The sequence below is a fragment of the Elaeis guineensis genome, chromosome 12 (genome assembly GCF_000442705.2).
Source record: "Elaeis guineensis isolate ETL-2024a chromosome 12, EG11, whole genome shotgun sequence".
Taxonomy (NCBI): domain Eukaryota; kingdom Viridiplantae; phylum Streptophyta; class Magnoliopsida; order Arecales; family Arecaceae; genus Elaeis; species Elaeis guineensis.
In genome coordinates, this window is record NC_026004.2 from 77589681 (window position 1) to 77604962 (window position 15282).

The 15282-nt window shown below is 37.7% G+C and overlaps 1 protein-coding gene across 8 annotated transcripts in view; it reads right to left on the reverse strand.

The window, feature by feature from the left end:
• Positions 1 to 5513: 5513 nt before the first annotated feature.
• The window catches only part of LOC105054691 (uncharacterized), a 111038-nt gene continuing 101269 nt past the window's right edge, over positions 5514 to 15282 (reverse strand). For 6 of the 8 annotated variants that reach the window (XM_073246349.1, XM_073246348.1, XM_073246343.1 and 3 more), the window contains 3 exons: positions 6134 to 6204; positions 6000 to 6057; positions 5514 to 5914 (listed from right to left, as the gene is read on the reverse strand). In XM_073246349.1, coding sequence (XP_073102450.1) covers positions 5834 to 5914; positions 6000 to 6057; positions 6134 to 6204 — 210 coding nt within the window. In that variant the 3' untranslated portion in view covers positions 5514 to 5833. Of the gene's footprint in view, positions 5915 to 5999; positions 6058 to 6133; positions 6205 to 6595; positions 6754 to 15282 lie in introns of those variants that run through there. The other 2 variants (XR_012135743.1, XM_073246347.1) reach the window with 2 other exon arrangements.

Genomic DNA, 15282 nt, shown 5'->3' on the forward strand with positions numbered 1-15282 from the left:
TTGCAACCCCAGTTGCCACTAGCCATGGTCGTGCCAACAGGGCTCCTTTATTCTAAAAATAAAAGGGGGAAACCATCCCTTGTTTCATCATGGAATCAAAAGAGAGAAAAAGAAGAAAAAAAAGAAAAAGAAGGAAAAAAGAAAGAAAAGAGAGAGAGAGAGAGGGAAAGATTTTCTCCCTCTTCCCTCTTTCTTTCTCTCCTCGAAATTTTTTTAGTTTCTCTCTCTACTTTATCTCTCTAAAAAAATCTCACTTTCTTTCTCTATAAGTTTATCTTTCTAAAAATGTCTCATTCTGGATTTCGTCTCTCTTCTAGGATTTTTTGAATCTTAAAAAGACCCTCTATTAGCTTTGATAGATCCTGATAAAGGGATCTTGATCGTTAACCATTAGATAGTTATCGGTCTCCACCTTGATCAGGCCGAGCATTACAAGATCTCATCGTTGATTCCATCGTAGTATCCTACGTTGACCTTTGATTTATAGTGAATCAATTTGATACCCTAGATGAGACTAACTGGATGTCGGATGCTACTACATAGCCAACTAGCCTTATAAGGATTTAGAATTTTTATTTTAAAGATAATTATGATTAAAATTTGATAAAAGTATGATTTTAGATATTAGGTCTTGAAAGAAATTTCTAAAATTATGCAGATTTATTTGAGTATATGTGAGGTAAATAATGATCCACCTTCTCTGGATCTTTCATATTATATAATATTATTTTGAACATAGGATAAATTATTAATTGATTTATATATGATTTATAAATCTCATGAAAATATGTTTTAAATGGAATTTGATATAAAATTTTGAAGTAATATTTTCTTCTATTATTGCTGTAACTATTTACTGAAATAAAATTATGTATGCATATTTTGATTTAATTATGAAAGATGTGTTATTCTATGAAAAGAATTTTGATATGAATCAGTTTTGGACTCTTAGTCTGACTATGTTCTGAATCCTGCTAATTGGGGGTTATGCATTAGCACTCTAAGTTCATGATTCTGTTTCTAGCTCGACCATAGGATATAAGTATGGTATTCTAATCCCACCACAGGATATAAGTATGATATTCTGATCCGGTCATAGGGTATAAATATGATATTTCAGTCCCATCATAGGATCTAAATATGGTATTCTGATTCAGTCATAAAATATAAGTATGGTATTCTTGTCCGATCATAGGATATAATTATGGTTATAATTAAAGGCTAATGAGCTAAGTGGAATTTGGTTTGAATTAGATTTTTGAATACGATTGATTTTGAATCCGGTATATGATTATGTATATAAATATTTGAAAAGTATTGATATTACCGAATTCATATTTTGCAAATGAATTTGATTATGATTGTGCACTGATATTTCATATTACTTATATTTTGATATTTGCAACTCATATTATCATATAAATTATCTAATTAAAATAATTATTACTTATTAGACTGTCTAGCTTATTATTCTATATTTTACTGTTTTTATAGATTTTGAGGGCTAGCTTGATTCGGAGATTCGATATGGAAGAATGAATTAGAAGTAGAATTTAATATCTTAACTTTCGATCAGGATTTATTAAAATTGATAGAAAATTATGAAATTTTATTTTGTAAGACATTTGATTTAGTTATTTAAATAAAATTAAATATTAATTATTTGAATTTTATTCTGCTGTTACTTTATAATATCATGATGATATGCCTTGCATGCTTGTGGGAAGAGTTCTCCATGAATATACGACGGTTGTTATGACCCCTGCTTGTGATCTTGAGTTGGGAGCGGGATACCTATCTTCTGGTCCTTAATGTTTGTCTGGCTCCTTTTTCCTCCCTCGGCTTCGTCCTTGCTGTTTTGGTGGTGCTCTTGCTGGCACGTCTCTTCTAAGCTAGAATATCCAAGGTCTCGGAGAACCTGCAAAATGCAGGATTATCAAATATTTTATTGTAAGGAATGATTGTCATGTGGTTGGCCTCCAAGAATCGAAATTGGATTCACCTTCCTTTATTGTACTCGGATCCATCTCCGGAGGCAAAATCTCTGCATGGGTGGCGTGCAACTCTTCTAGATCAGCTAGCAGCATACTTTTAGGTTGGAATGAAGGCTAGATTTGATGCAATAAGAAAAGAGTTTGGTAACTACTCGGTTTCTGTACACTGGTTTGATCGGATGTTGAATGTGAACTGGATTTTTACCACTGTTTATGGACCAACTGAACACTGAAAAAATTTCTATTTTGGAGAGAACTTCGAAGAAAGAAACAACCTTTCCTCCATTGAGAAAGATCGAAGAGACCAGTACAAACAAGCTTTGTTTGATCTTTACAAGCTTGAAGAGATTTACTGGAAGCACCGTTCGAACATAAAGTGGCTTTATGAAGGTGATAATAACATAGCATTCTTCCACAAATCAGCTAATTTCAGGCAAAATCTCAATTGGATCACCAACATTATATGGAACGGAGTGGAGGTCACAAACAAGACTAAAATCTTGGGAATCTTCAAAGAATATTTTAGAAATATCTTTAGCATCTCTTTCATGTCTCAATTTGATCTTGATTCGGATGAAATCTACTTGCACTTAGATTTGAATCTTCGTGAACTTGATGTCCCTTTTACCCATGATGAATCAGAGCAGCTGTTTTTAGTTTCAAAGGTGACAAAAGCCGGAGTCCAGATGGGTTCCCAATGATATTCTTTCAACATTTTTGGAATTTTGTTGGCATTAACCTCTTGGCTTCCTTGTCTCAACTACATGAAAAGAATTCAGATCTTGCTCGGATGAACTATGCCACTCTTACTCTCATTCCTAAGAAAGAGGCCACAGCCTCACCTTCTGACTTTCGGTCGATCAGTTTGATTTCGCAGCTATCTCAAAATCTTCACTTTGGTTCTTGTTGTTCGACTGCAACCTTTCTTTGACAATCTTATTGATCTTGCTCAAACAGTTTACATCAAGAATAGATCAATCTTAGATAATTTTCTATGTGCTCATAAAATCATTCACCACTCTAAAAAGGCTTTGTTGGATGGGGTGTGATGCAAGCTAGATTTCTCCAAGGCTTTCAACAAAATTTCACATGCTTTCATCCTGAATGTTTTGACTCATTGTGCTTCCCAACTAAATGGATAGGTTGGATCCAAAATATTCTTGGCTCAGCTAAGATAGCGGTGTCGGTGAATGGTGAATTGGATGATTGGATCCTTTGCAAAATGAGGCTTAGGTAAGGCGGCCCTTATCACTTTTTTTTTTGTCATTGCTACTGACCCTTTGTCCAGGACGATGAACAAGGCTTCTTCTCATGGTATCATTGAGGGGCTAGGTAATCTTTGGATTCGAGGAGGTACAAAAATCCTTCAATATGCCGATGACACTCTTGCTTTTGCTCATACTAAAAAAGAGTGTATTGCAACCTTGAAGATCATCCTCTATTGCTTTGCTCTCTGTTTTGGTCTTTATATTAATTACCAAAAGAGCTCCATTTCTCTTATTGGCACTCATCAAGACACGGTTGACTAGTGTGCTGCATGGCTAAATTGCAATATTTCGCCTCTATCTTTCTGATATCTTGGTCTACCTCTTAGAAGCAATAAACTATGAAGAGCTGACTGGATGATTCCGAGTCAATGGGTGGAATCAAGATTGGCCACCTGGAAAAGCAAATGCCTATCCTTTGCCAGGCGTCTTATCTTGGTAAACTTTGCCCTTTCCCGTCTCCCTCTATATTTCATGTCCCTCTTTAGGCTCCCTACATGGATTATCAAGAAAATTGATTCCTATCAGCGATCTTTTCTTTGGAGTGGGAGTTCTTATACCAATGGCATCTCTTGTAAACTGAAAAAAAAAATTTGTTTGCCAAGGGAGGAGGGAGGCCTAGGTGTTAAAGATATTCATCAATTGAATATAGCCCTCCTCTCCAAATGGGGTTGGTGCTTGCTTTCTGGAGAGCCGGGTCTCTAAAAGAATCAAGTGCTTTTTGCTTACTACCGAAAGATCAGACTTTCTAGAAGATGGAAATCAGTCAAGAGAAGTTCTAATTCATGGTAGAATGTCATTCGTGTCCTGCCTCCCTTTTGGAATAGAATTCAGCATGCTATTGGAAATGGGTGCAACGCGCTTTTCTAGAGAGACAATTGGCTCTATGATGCTCCCCTTCAATCCATCTTCCCTTCTCTATTTCTTCTCAATAGGCATAAAAATGGCATGGTGGCCCAATTCTTCAACAGAATAACCCATAGATGAAAGTTCAAACTTTACCCTTCAACTAACTACCAAGTAAGAACTGAATTCAGTTACTTGTCCAGCTTGCTGAACAATGTCAATCTACATTCCAGGGATGACAAGATTGTTTGGAAGGCAGCCACTAGCGGGGATTTCTCCACCTCCTCTATGTATCAGTTCCTTAACACCACTGGCATCAAATGGCATATTTGCTCCGGTGATATGGGGCCTCAGCGTCCCACTAAAATTCAAATATTTTATGTGGTTATATAGGAAAAACAGGCTAAATACTGCTTGGTAGGAAGACTGAGCAATTTCCAGGTGAGCGTGTGATTTGTAACCAAGTATCAAAATCTACATATCATCTTTTCTCCACTTGCATCTTCTTCTCATCCATTTGGCGGGCCCTCTGTTCTATCCTTGGTGTCTTGCACCTCTATCCTCCTTCAAATTTTTTTGTTCAGATTGGGTCAAGCGTAACTTCTCAACTCAAAACCAGTTGCTGGTTCTAATGCTCCTAGGAGCAATTGCTTGATTTTGTTGGAAGGAACGTAACTCTGGACTTTTTCTCAACAGGAAATCCTCCTTATCTTTGGTGGCTGCGGAAGCTCTAAATTGGATGGCATTCTCAGGGATAAGTTTGGCAGTCATTAACACTCATTTTGTTATTGGGAAGAAAATCAGAAGGAACTTGGAGGCTGTGTTGTGGCATAGCCTGACTGAGACTGTGGACGACCTGTTTTCAGACCGCCTGTTCTTTCACCTGTTTTCAGATTGCCTGTTCTTCTGTTCAATCTGGACAGCAAGTTGCATCAAGCTTGGGGTGCTACAATCTCATAGATCCTTCGCAGGTCTTTTGAATTGGATAAGATGGATTTTCTCAAAAGTGCCTAGGCCGGTGGTGCTAGGCTTCCATGGCATTTGAGCACGGCATCTCTTCCACCTTTAGTCCAACTTATGCGATAGAGGCTCACTAATGGAATAGAGGAAAATTTGGCAGAAAGTTAAAACAATTCCTGCATCGCTCAGAGACCACGGATCCACCACCCATTTTCTCTTGTATGTAGGCTGTAGAGTCATTAATCTTCAGTCACATTTTGAGAGTAGTTTTCTTTCTAAAAATTCTGCTTTAGGCCTGTAACTGCTACTGTAATTCTGAAAACTACCTGGGAGTGCTGTAGTTTTCGAGTGGGACCTGCAATCTCTTTTGATCTGTAACTCTTTCCCCTTTTACTTTGTATGTATAATCTGTTATTAATAAAAGCTGGGTGGCTTCCAGCCTCCCATATTCATCAAAAAATGAAGTTATAATTAACTGGAAAGCCTTATAGTTATACAATATACCCATGTAAATGTGAACTTTCTTACAGAACTGTCTAAGAATGTACTGAAATAATCATTTGAATTATGTAAATTCAAGTGATTATTTCAAAAACTATTTTTATTTATTTGAATAAAAAAAAAAACAAGACTTTCACCAGAAATATCTGGACATGCAACTTTGTCCAGAAATGGCACATCTTCATCTTTCATGTTTTTGAACAACAAAAGCTGCAAAGAGCTAAGAAACTTAATTTAATTTTTGGCAGGATACTAGTAAATAGGGCATCAAGCATCAAACTTTTGCAGGATTCCACTTGCAGCCCAAAGATATGAGGAGTGACCATCAATGATGTCAGTAACATCAACCTAACAATCACAGAACACTCATTTGATTAACATAACAAAATTAGCATGAATAAGCTAGGGCAAGGACAGCAAGTATTGTCCATACATTTTCAATTCCAGGCACATTGATGGCTTGAATTCCTGCCAAACCTTGGGTCATCAAGCTGCATAATAGGAATTCAGCAAAATTAACACATGATGGAGAGGTGAAGTTTCTTGTCCCGCAAATAATTAATATACCTTGCACGGAAAGTAATTCCAAGTATCCAGTCATTTGTGGAGAAAATATTTACAAATCTCCCAGCAACCATCTGTGAGAAGCAGCAACCATGAAAAGGCTTCTCAAGTGTCATAGAACTATACATGAGAAATAATAGCATGCGTGTTGATGAAGAATTTGAAATAATTTTCCAAAATGAATGTGCTACTCCATTTATAAGAGTCAGAGGAATGAATGAGTTAATGGGTCTGATATCTGATTAGTTTATTGGAAAAAATCGAAGAGATATTCACATACTGAATTGGAAAGACAAGGTAAATTTTGAGGAGCTGCAAATAAGGTAACGATCCCAGATACTAAATATCTGATATATCAAGAGCCCAGGAATTATTACATACAGAAAATAAAAATCTGATCTAAAATATCATACAAAAATTGGTACAATATGTAAAAAATAAAAAGGTTCGTCTAGGATTGATGTACATATTTGCTTGCTGTCCCAAAGTTTCTGACACCTCCATGCGGGTACTACCAGTGTTGGTTATTTCAAGATACAATAACCTAGCAAGCTTGCAGCCAGCTCCTCTATATGCATGTCCATAGGGAGTAAAGGAATAGATTCTCTCCATCTTTAGATTGCCTAGGAAAAGAAAAAAAATTTAACAGAAGGAAAAAACCTACCTTGATGTTGAAAGAAGAAAGAGCAAAGCATACTAGGAAATAGAGACAGTGGGGAGATTTTGATAGGTTTATCTGTGTTGGTCTGCCAGTCACAAAGGGTCTTTCATTTTCAAACATATAAACCCATGCGAAGTAATTAGGCCCAAGGTTTCCTAAACTGGTATCAGGTGTTGTAGGAGTTAGAGACTAGGTCGGTACTATACAAACACATGGTGCACATCATCATACCAGTGCCTCCATGCTTCACCTGCGAAAGAGAGAGAAAGAGAGAGAGAGAGAGAGAGAGGAATAGGCTTGCTCAATGGTGGTGGTGGATGTTTCATACTCCTATCCATGACCTCCGGCCTCTGATAGACAAGTTCTGACCCCGAGGATTTGGAGGACCTGGAGTGGAAGACATGAGGGTGAGGAGTGGTAGTTAAGTAGGGAGAGGGGGGAGGGCGACCAGCAGTGGCAATTGAGCATGACCAAGGCAGTGAAGAGGAGAGAAGAGAGAGGTGACTCAAGAGATCAATGGTCATGTTTGCTGAGGGAGAGGGGAAGGGGAGGGTGGATGGCAACAGTGGCCTAGGGAGATCCAAAAAGAGAGACAAGGAGAGGAGAGAGATTGGATTGGGACTGGGACTGGGTTTGGGATTGAGATCAGAGGTGAGAATGTGGGGTGGAGGATTTTATTTGGTGAATTCAAGTTCAACCTAAGCGAATTGGGTTACTATCACCTGAAATTGGGCAGAACTGGTAGATTTTGCCCGATTTGGCCTGTTATGATCCGGTTCACCCCCGGTACTATATAAAAGGCCAAATCTTCCCAGTTTGAGATGATTTGAGAATCCTTGATTAGGCCTCAAAAAATGGAGAAGGCTTGTCTTCTACTGACTCCTCTTTTGCAACATACCCATAAATCTGTTGATGGACTCTTCAACACTAAAAAGCTCACAACTAATCCATTGGATATAGGAACAACATCAAAGGAAAAGTTTTTAAATTTTAGGACTTTGGGAGAAGAAATTTGGAGATTTAGAAAAGGTACATAAACATATAGAAATCTCAAATATCAGCTAAATTAATATATTACATCCGATATTGTATCTCCTTTTCCAGAAAATGAGATAGCCATGCATGCTTTGACTCTCAAATGGATCTTCTACAGAAAAAGGAATATAAGTGACTAGGGTTTTCCCTAAAGATAAGTCCTTTGATTGCTTATGATATGATATTTTATTACTTTGGAATTAGGCTATTCAAAGCCGGCAATTCTTCATCTAAGATACTTCCCTTTGCGTGGTGAAGATAAAACATTTTCCATAGTCTGTACATTTTCTTTTTAAAACGTTTTCAGTTTGCTCCCAAAAGTGTGCTTAGTCTAAAACAGATGTAAGAGACGAACACAATAACCAATTGAATTTATAATCCAAAGAATGATATTTATCCTACAGATTATGATGTAAAGGATTCATATAATAAGAGAGGATCAAACCATTGTCTTGCTCATACTAATGACATCTCATCCTCACACTTCACACTTATGACGTATGAAGTACAAACACATGTAGTACTAAGCCTCCTGGATTTTGTGTGAACATAATGTTCTAAAATTTTCACCCTCTTATAAACTAACGAATCCATTTTATTTTATTTTTTATTTTTTATTTTTATTTTGCATAGGGAGGGATTTCTTGTTCCTTTTAATAAATGCTCACCTCTCATTGTTATCATATGGAAAATGGATTGTGTTCTGTTAATCAGAATGATGAGTAAATGTTGCATTCTATGGATAGTAGTGTTCTCATATGAAGTACGAACTATATTAATGTGATAACCTATTATAGCCTCTTTGATCCCAAGATAAGTGGGGGTGGGGGTGAAATTCCTTAAAGGTACTGAAAAGAAATTTTGGAATTTTCAATACATCTGTTTTCATTCTAACAGAGAAAATCATTTTACCATTGGATGCTTTTTTTGTGACTTTCATGCAAAATTTGTCACAATTAGTAAAATAGCAATAAATAAATTCCTCGCAAGAAATATTTCTTCTTAGCAAGTTTCTTTAATAATTCTTGATGGCTCAAAACTTGTCGTTTTCAGAGGCATCAGAAAATCTAAAATGACAAAGTTTATATATTACTAGAAATGTAATCTTTTCTTAAACAAACTAATCTCAGTAACTCAAATAGTTGTGCTTTAAATCAATGGTTCAAATCTTGCAGAATAAGGTTATCCCAGCTTTTCCACGGAACCGGGCACCCCACATCCCAACACTTGGAGCTATGGTTTTAAATTCCAGTACCAAGGCTTCAAAATCCACCATTCCAAAGCCCTTGTTTCCTTTCAAAACAGAGGCTCCACCCTTGTTCCAGCGTACAGAGGAGAGAGGGCTTCAAAATCCCTCTCCCCCTCCCTTGGCCATGTTCTAGCATCGTTGCTCACTGCCGCCCTCTCCTTCTCTCTCCCTTCCTCACTCTCTCTTTCCTTCCTCTATTTCCTTCTCCTTCTACCTCTCCCTCTCTATCTCTCTCTCTCTCTCTGCCGCCCCCCCCATTGTGCTCTCCCTCCCTCCCTCCTCTCCCCCTTCCTCTGTAATATCCCAATCTATAATGGGTCCAATGTTGAACTGGGCTTGCTCCATTTGATTGGCCTAGCCACCAAAGAAAAACAACCAACAAAAATGCCTATGCATAAATTTTAAAGCACCGAAAAAAAGAAATAAAAAAGAGAGGAAGACTCTCATCGAGAGTCTTCTCCAATGGAGCTGGATTGGAGCTGAACTCTAAGGCTCTTCTCTATAAGCTCTCCTCCATGATTGAGATCCCTCCCTCTCTCGCCGTCTCTCCCTCTATTTTGCCTCTTATTTCTAGGCAGCCCTCACCATGTCCGTTAAAAATCACCGTCAAAAATCCACCGGAGATAAGATAAATCACTCGAATCATCTTCCTCCCAATCCCTCTTAGTTCATAAAGCTCTGATTTCAACTGATTATTGCCGAAAATTCATTGAAAAAATCGAATCTTTGATTTCCCTTATTTTTTTTCATGATTTTTAAGGTTCTTTTCTGATGTCGTTCGTCATCATTGATCGTCGGACCGAGAACCCATGGCTGCACCATCGTGGGCCACACCCTTGGCCACCATCTCTTGGCAAGACCTCCTTGGGTTTGGGGAAGAAGGGGATTCAAACAAAATCCCCAGTTTTGCCCAAATAAAGGAGAAAAAGAAAAAGAAAAAAATGGAAAGAAAAGAAAACAAAGAAAGAAAAGGAAAAAAAAGAAAGAGTTTGCTTCTCTCTTCTCCCTCTTCTCTACCTTCTCTCTACTTTCTCTCTCTATAATTTTCTCTCTCTAGATTGTTTCTCTTTTAAGATTTTCTAGATCTTCAAGAAAACTGTCTCAATGAGTTTGAACGATTCTGGTGAATGGATCCTGATCCATGGTCGCTAGGTAGTATGCTGGCACCCATCCTTGCCAGATTAGATACGACAAGATTTTATCATCCATGATCTTTATTGAACATCTAGACACTAGTTCAACCATGATTTGATTAAATCATTTGATCAGACTGATCGAGATGTCGGACAGTGTCGCTTGATCTATCACATTCCATCTTGTTAATTTCTTTCTCTGATACTCTCTCTCTGCTTGATTTATGAACCTAGTGAGGATTCCCAGCCTTTTTGCTTTGAATCCGAGTTGATCCGATAAATAGACTTTGAACCATCCTATTGATCGGATAATATGTCCGCACCATCCGAGTTTTTATTGAGCATCGCACGATCTAGCTTTTATTGGTCTCTATCGAATTCTTGTATCTTAGGTCATCCTGATTAAATGAAGTTGCTTGATTTAATTAACCTTTGATCGTTGAATGATATATTGACCTTCACTTTGACTCTTGTCAGGCACCACTAGATTTTGTAATCTTCGATCTCTATAGAGCTAGCTAAACTCTAGTCTAGTCTTGATCAGATGAAGACATCATGACCATACTTACCCAAATCTTTGGATATGACCACTCGTGAATACTATCTTTCTATAATTATCCATATCCTTCCTAATTATTGGATTTGATTTTGCATAGGGGTGTGATCGTCTAGACAAGATGCCTAGCAATGGATTTCGCAATATGATTTGTCTATTTGAAGATTTAAAATAAAAATTTAAGAAATTATTTGAACTTGTCAAAGTATATTGATATAAGTAACGCTTTACTTTCTCTAGACTTATTGATCAATTATAAAATATTTTCTTAGAATAGTTGTTCATGAATTAATGACGTTTTGGCCAAAATAATTGTTCTCCACTCATTCCCACTTGTTAAAAGCTATTTAATAGGAAAACAGCATGTTCCGAGCCTATTGCAGCCTTATGATGGAAGGGGCCTTAATACAAACTATGAACCAGCACATGGTCACACATAATATGAACAAGCACATTGATCCAATTAGAGAGAAGGAAGAATTTTTTTCAACTCCCTCAACTTAGATCTCTCAAAATTAAATAATAAAGAATATTAAGGATTTTTAAAAGTGGGATTCCAAGCCCTTTACCTCCGTTTGAGATGAATAAAACTATTATACAAGTCCTCTATTTATAGTAGTGAGTTCTACCCTTACAAAATCTGAGATGCACCCCTTTTCTAGTACAAAGCAGTAAAGATTTTTCTAAAATAGTAAGTGACTAGTAGGAATAATCATGACAAGCTAAAATCTTCTTGAAGCTAGATCTCGACTTCTGTACCAACTTTGCCTTCTGTCATATCGCCTAATTCTAAATTCCTCCTAGATTGGAAAGTATAATAAGTCTAAAAAAATGAGAAAAATTGGTTTGACCAGATGTTTCAGATGCCCAAACAATCATGAAATAGGGCCATCTAGAGTCCAACAGGCTTGATAGCAATGTACCGCATCATAGATTTTGAAAAGTTGCCCAATATTTATTTAGGAAAAACACACCCTAACTAGATAGTGTATTTGAAAGTTATTGCCTCCAGGAGTTCATGGATGTGGTAAATCTTGCCCATAGACCCCATTAAGGAAGTGGTCAATGGGCCTGCAAAGGGTTTGGTGATCCTTCCTGTTACACATGCTAATATACAATATGTAATCTTATAAAATATATACCAAGGTTTGCAGAATCGATACCGACGGCCATATCGGCCGACCGATGGTATGGTTCGGCACACCTCCATTTCGTTCCAAACCAAGACGAACCGACGAAGGAAAACGGAGCCGAACCGAAGAAGAAAAAGAGAGAAAGAGAGAGAAATAGAGAGAGAGGGAGGAAGAAAGAAAAAGGAGGGGGATCCGTCAGAGGGCCTCCAACGGGCTGTGGCCCACGAGATGCGTTTATGCCCCTTGCGGCTCCGCAACATGAAATAGGGACGATCCGCCCCTATTTTTCATATTTTTTTTAAATTTTTTTTTTAAATGAAGCCGGCACTGAGTTTGCAGGCATCACTTAAGTGAAGCCGGCAAACCCTATGCTGGCTTCATTTAAATTTTTTTTTAAAAAAAAATATGAGAAACAGGGGTGGATCGCCCCTGTTTTACGCCGCGGAGCCGTAAGAGGCATTTACGCCACCCGACAGCCACGACGGCCCATCGGAGGCCCTCCGACGGACCCCCCCTCCCTCTTTTTCTTCCTCTCTCTTTCTCTTCCTCTCTTTTTCTCTTTTTCTCTCTTTTCTTCTCTGGCACCGGCATGTGCCATTTTCCACACCGAAGCCGTCTCGATTCCCTACCGATACGGTTCGGCACGTCTTGAACTGGTCGGTTCGGGATGGTTCCAAAAACACTGATATATACATAACCAAAGACTATCTGTAAGCAATATCTTTGGCATTATTAATCTGCAACTTAGCTCAAGATCTCCCAATAATGAATTATTTGAAGAAAATTTTAGAATTCATTCATATTGAAAAAGTTCTAATACATAGGCTATATATACAGCAAGATATTGCTATTCTAGGAAAGTTTGACATTCTACAAATCTCTAGAAATCAGAAAATTATTATCTACTAATTTATAGCTAATCTCCACTAATTTAGAAATACAAATCTGTCCCTACAATTAGTCCTATTTACAGAAATCATGGGATTTTTATCAATTCCAAAAAATCATGGGATTTCAAGATATCCCAGATTTCCAACACTCCTCAAGCTGGGGAGTAGATATTTTCCATCCCTAGCTTGCTCACAATCCTCTAAAATGTTGAACTTGTCAATCCTTTAGTTAAGATGTCTACCAATTGACCATCTGTAGAAATGTAGGGAGTGCAAATCAGCTTGCTTTCAAGCTTCTCGTTTATGAAGTGTCTGTCAACTTCCATGTATTTAGTTCTATCATGCTGAACCGAGTTATGAGTTATGTTGATTGTAGACTTATTGTCACAATAAAGCTTCATTGGAGTCTCCCACTTAATCTTCAAATCTTCTAGGATAATCTTGAGCCATAACAACTCACAAATACCTAGTGCCATTGAACGAAACTCTACCTCTGTACTTGATCTTGCTACAACAAGTTGTTTCTTACTCCTCCAGATCACCAAATTCCCACCAAGAAAGGTACAATACCCAGAAGTTGATCTTCTGTCAGTAATAGAGCCTACATAATCAGCATCTGTGTATGCTTCTATTTCCATACTTGTGCCTTTTCTGAAGAAAATCCCCTTTCCTAGGCTGCCTTTTAAATATTGTAAGATCTGATATACTGCATGGAGATGAACATCCTTAGGATTTTGCATGAACTGACTCACCACACTCATTGCATATGTGATGTCAGGCCGCATGTGTGATAGATAGATTAGCTTCCCAACAAGCCGTTGATACATGCCTTTATCAACTAGTTTTCCTTCCATAGACTATCCAAGTCTATGATTTGGCTCAATAGGCATGTCTGATGGTCTGCATCCGAGATTACCTATTTCTTCTAGCAAATCAAGAATATATTTTTGTTGTGAAATAAAGATTCCTTCCTTGGACCGAGCTACTTCTATTCCTAAGAAGTACTTCAATTTTCCAAGGTCCTTTATTTTGAATTCTTTTGCTAAATACTTCCGAAGAGCTTCCTTTTCATCTGGATCATTCCCAAGTACTCTAATATCATCCACATGAACTATCAATGCCGTGACTCTCCTTGAAGCCGAATGCTTGATAAACAATGTATGATCACCCTGGCTCTGCTTGTACTTCATATTCAACATTGCTTTAGTAAATCTTCCAAACCACGTCCGAGGAGATTGTTTGAGCCCACACAATGCCTTTTTCAATTTGCATATCTGGTTTTTATCCAAATTTATGCCAAAGCTAGTTGGAACTTCCATATAGATTTTCTCCTCAAGGTCTCCATGTAAAAAAGCATTCGTCACATCAAACTGCAGTAAAGTCCAATCATAATTTGCCGCTAAAGATAACAATACCCTTACCATATTCATTTTCGCCACTGGTGCAAATGTCTCCTGAAAATCTACTCCATAAGTCTGTGTATATCCCTTGGCTACTAGTCTCACTTTATACCTATCAATGGATCCGTCTAACTTATACTTCATTGTGAAAACCCATTTGCACCCTACCGATCTCTTTCTAGCTAGTAATTCCACTAGTTCCCATGTTTTATTCTTCTCCAAGGCTTCCATTTCTACTCTCATTGCATGCTTCCATTCCTCTTTGCCAAGTGCCTCAGATAAGGTTTGTGGGATGGCTACATCATTTAAACGAGTAATGAAGCTTTTGTGTGAGGTTGATAATTTTTCAAAGAACACAAAATGAGATAAAGGATGCTATGTGCACTTTCTTACACCCTTTCTTGTGGCTATGGGCAGATCCAAACCAAGAACAGTAGGTGATACTTTAGTAGGACTTACCTCATTCCCAAGTGACGATTCGATTTCTTGAACTTGCGTAAGATTGATCACGGGCTTTATTCTTGTTGAGTAGACCTATAGTGGCTTTGTGGGAGTAGGTTTTCTTGGTGGGTTTTCAGAAAGATTAGGAGATGACTCAATTGACAAATTAGGAGATGACTCAATAGGTTCAGCTTCAAAAATGGGTTCTGTTTCTGTTTCAGAAATGGGTTCTAGGAGATGTTTTGACTAACATGGATGGTTCTTTCAAAAACAAATCCTTATCTTCCATAGATGATTTCTTCCCCTAAAGATAAGGACTAGAAAAATAACATTCTTGTTCAGCAAATGTGACATCAGCAGAAACATAAATTTTACGAGTGCTAAGATTGTAGCACTTGTACCCTTTCTGGGTAGGTGAATATCCTATGAAGACACACTTGAGATCTCTAGGATCAAGTTTGCTCCGACCATGGGAATGAATATGAACAAATGAGACACATCCAAAGACTTTAGGAGCTAGCTTAGTTGACACATTGAAATCTGGAAAATTCTGAGAAAGCACCTCTATTGGACTTTTAAAATCAAGAACCCGAGATGGGATGTGGTTTATTAAGTGAGTTGTGGTGAGAACAGCTTCACCCCAAAAGGTTTTTG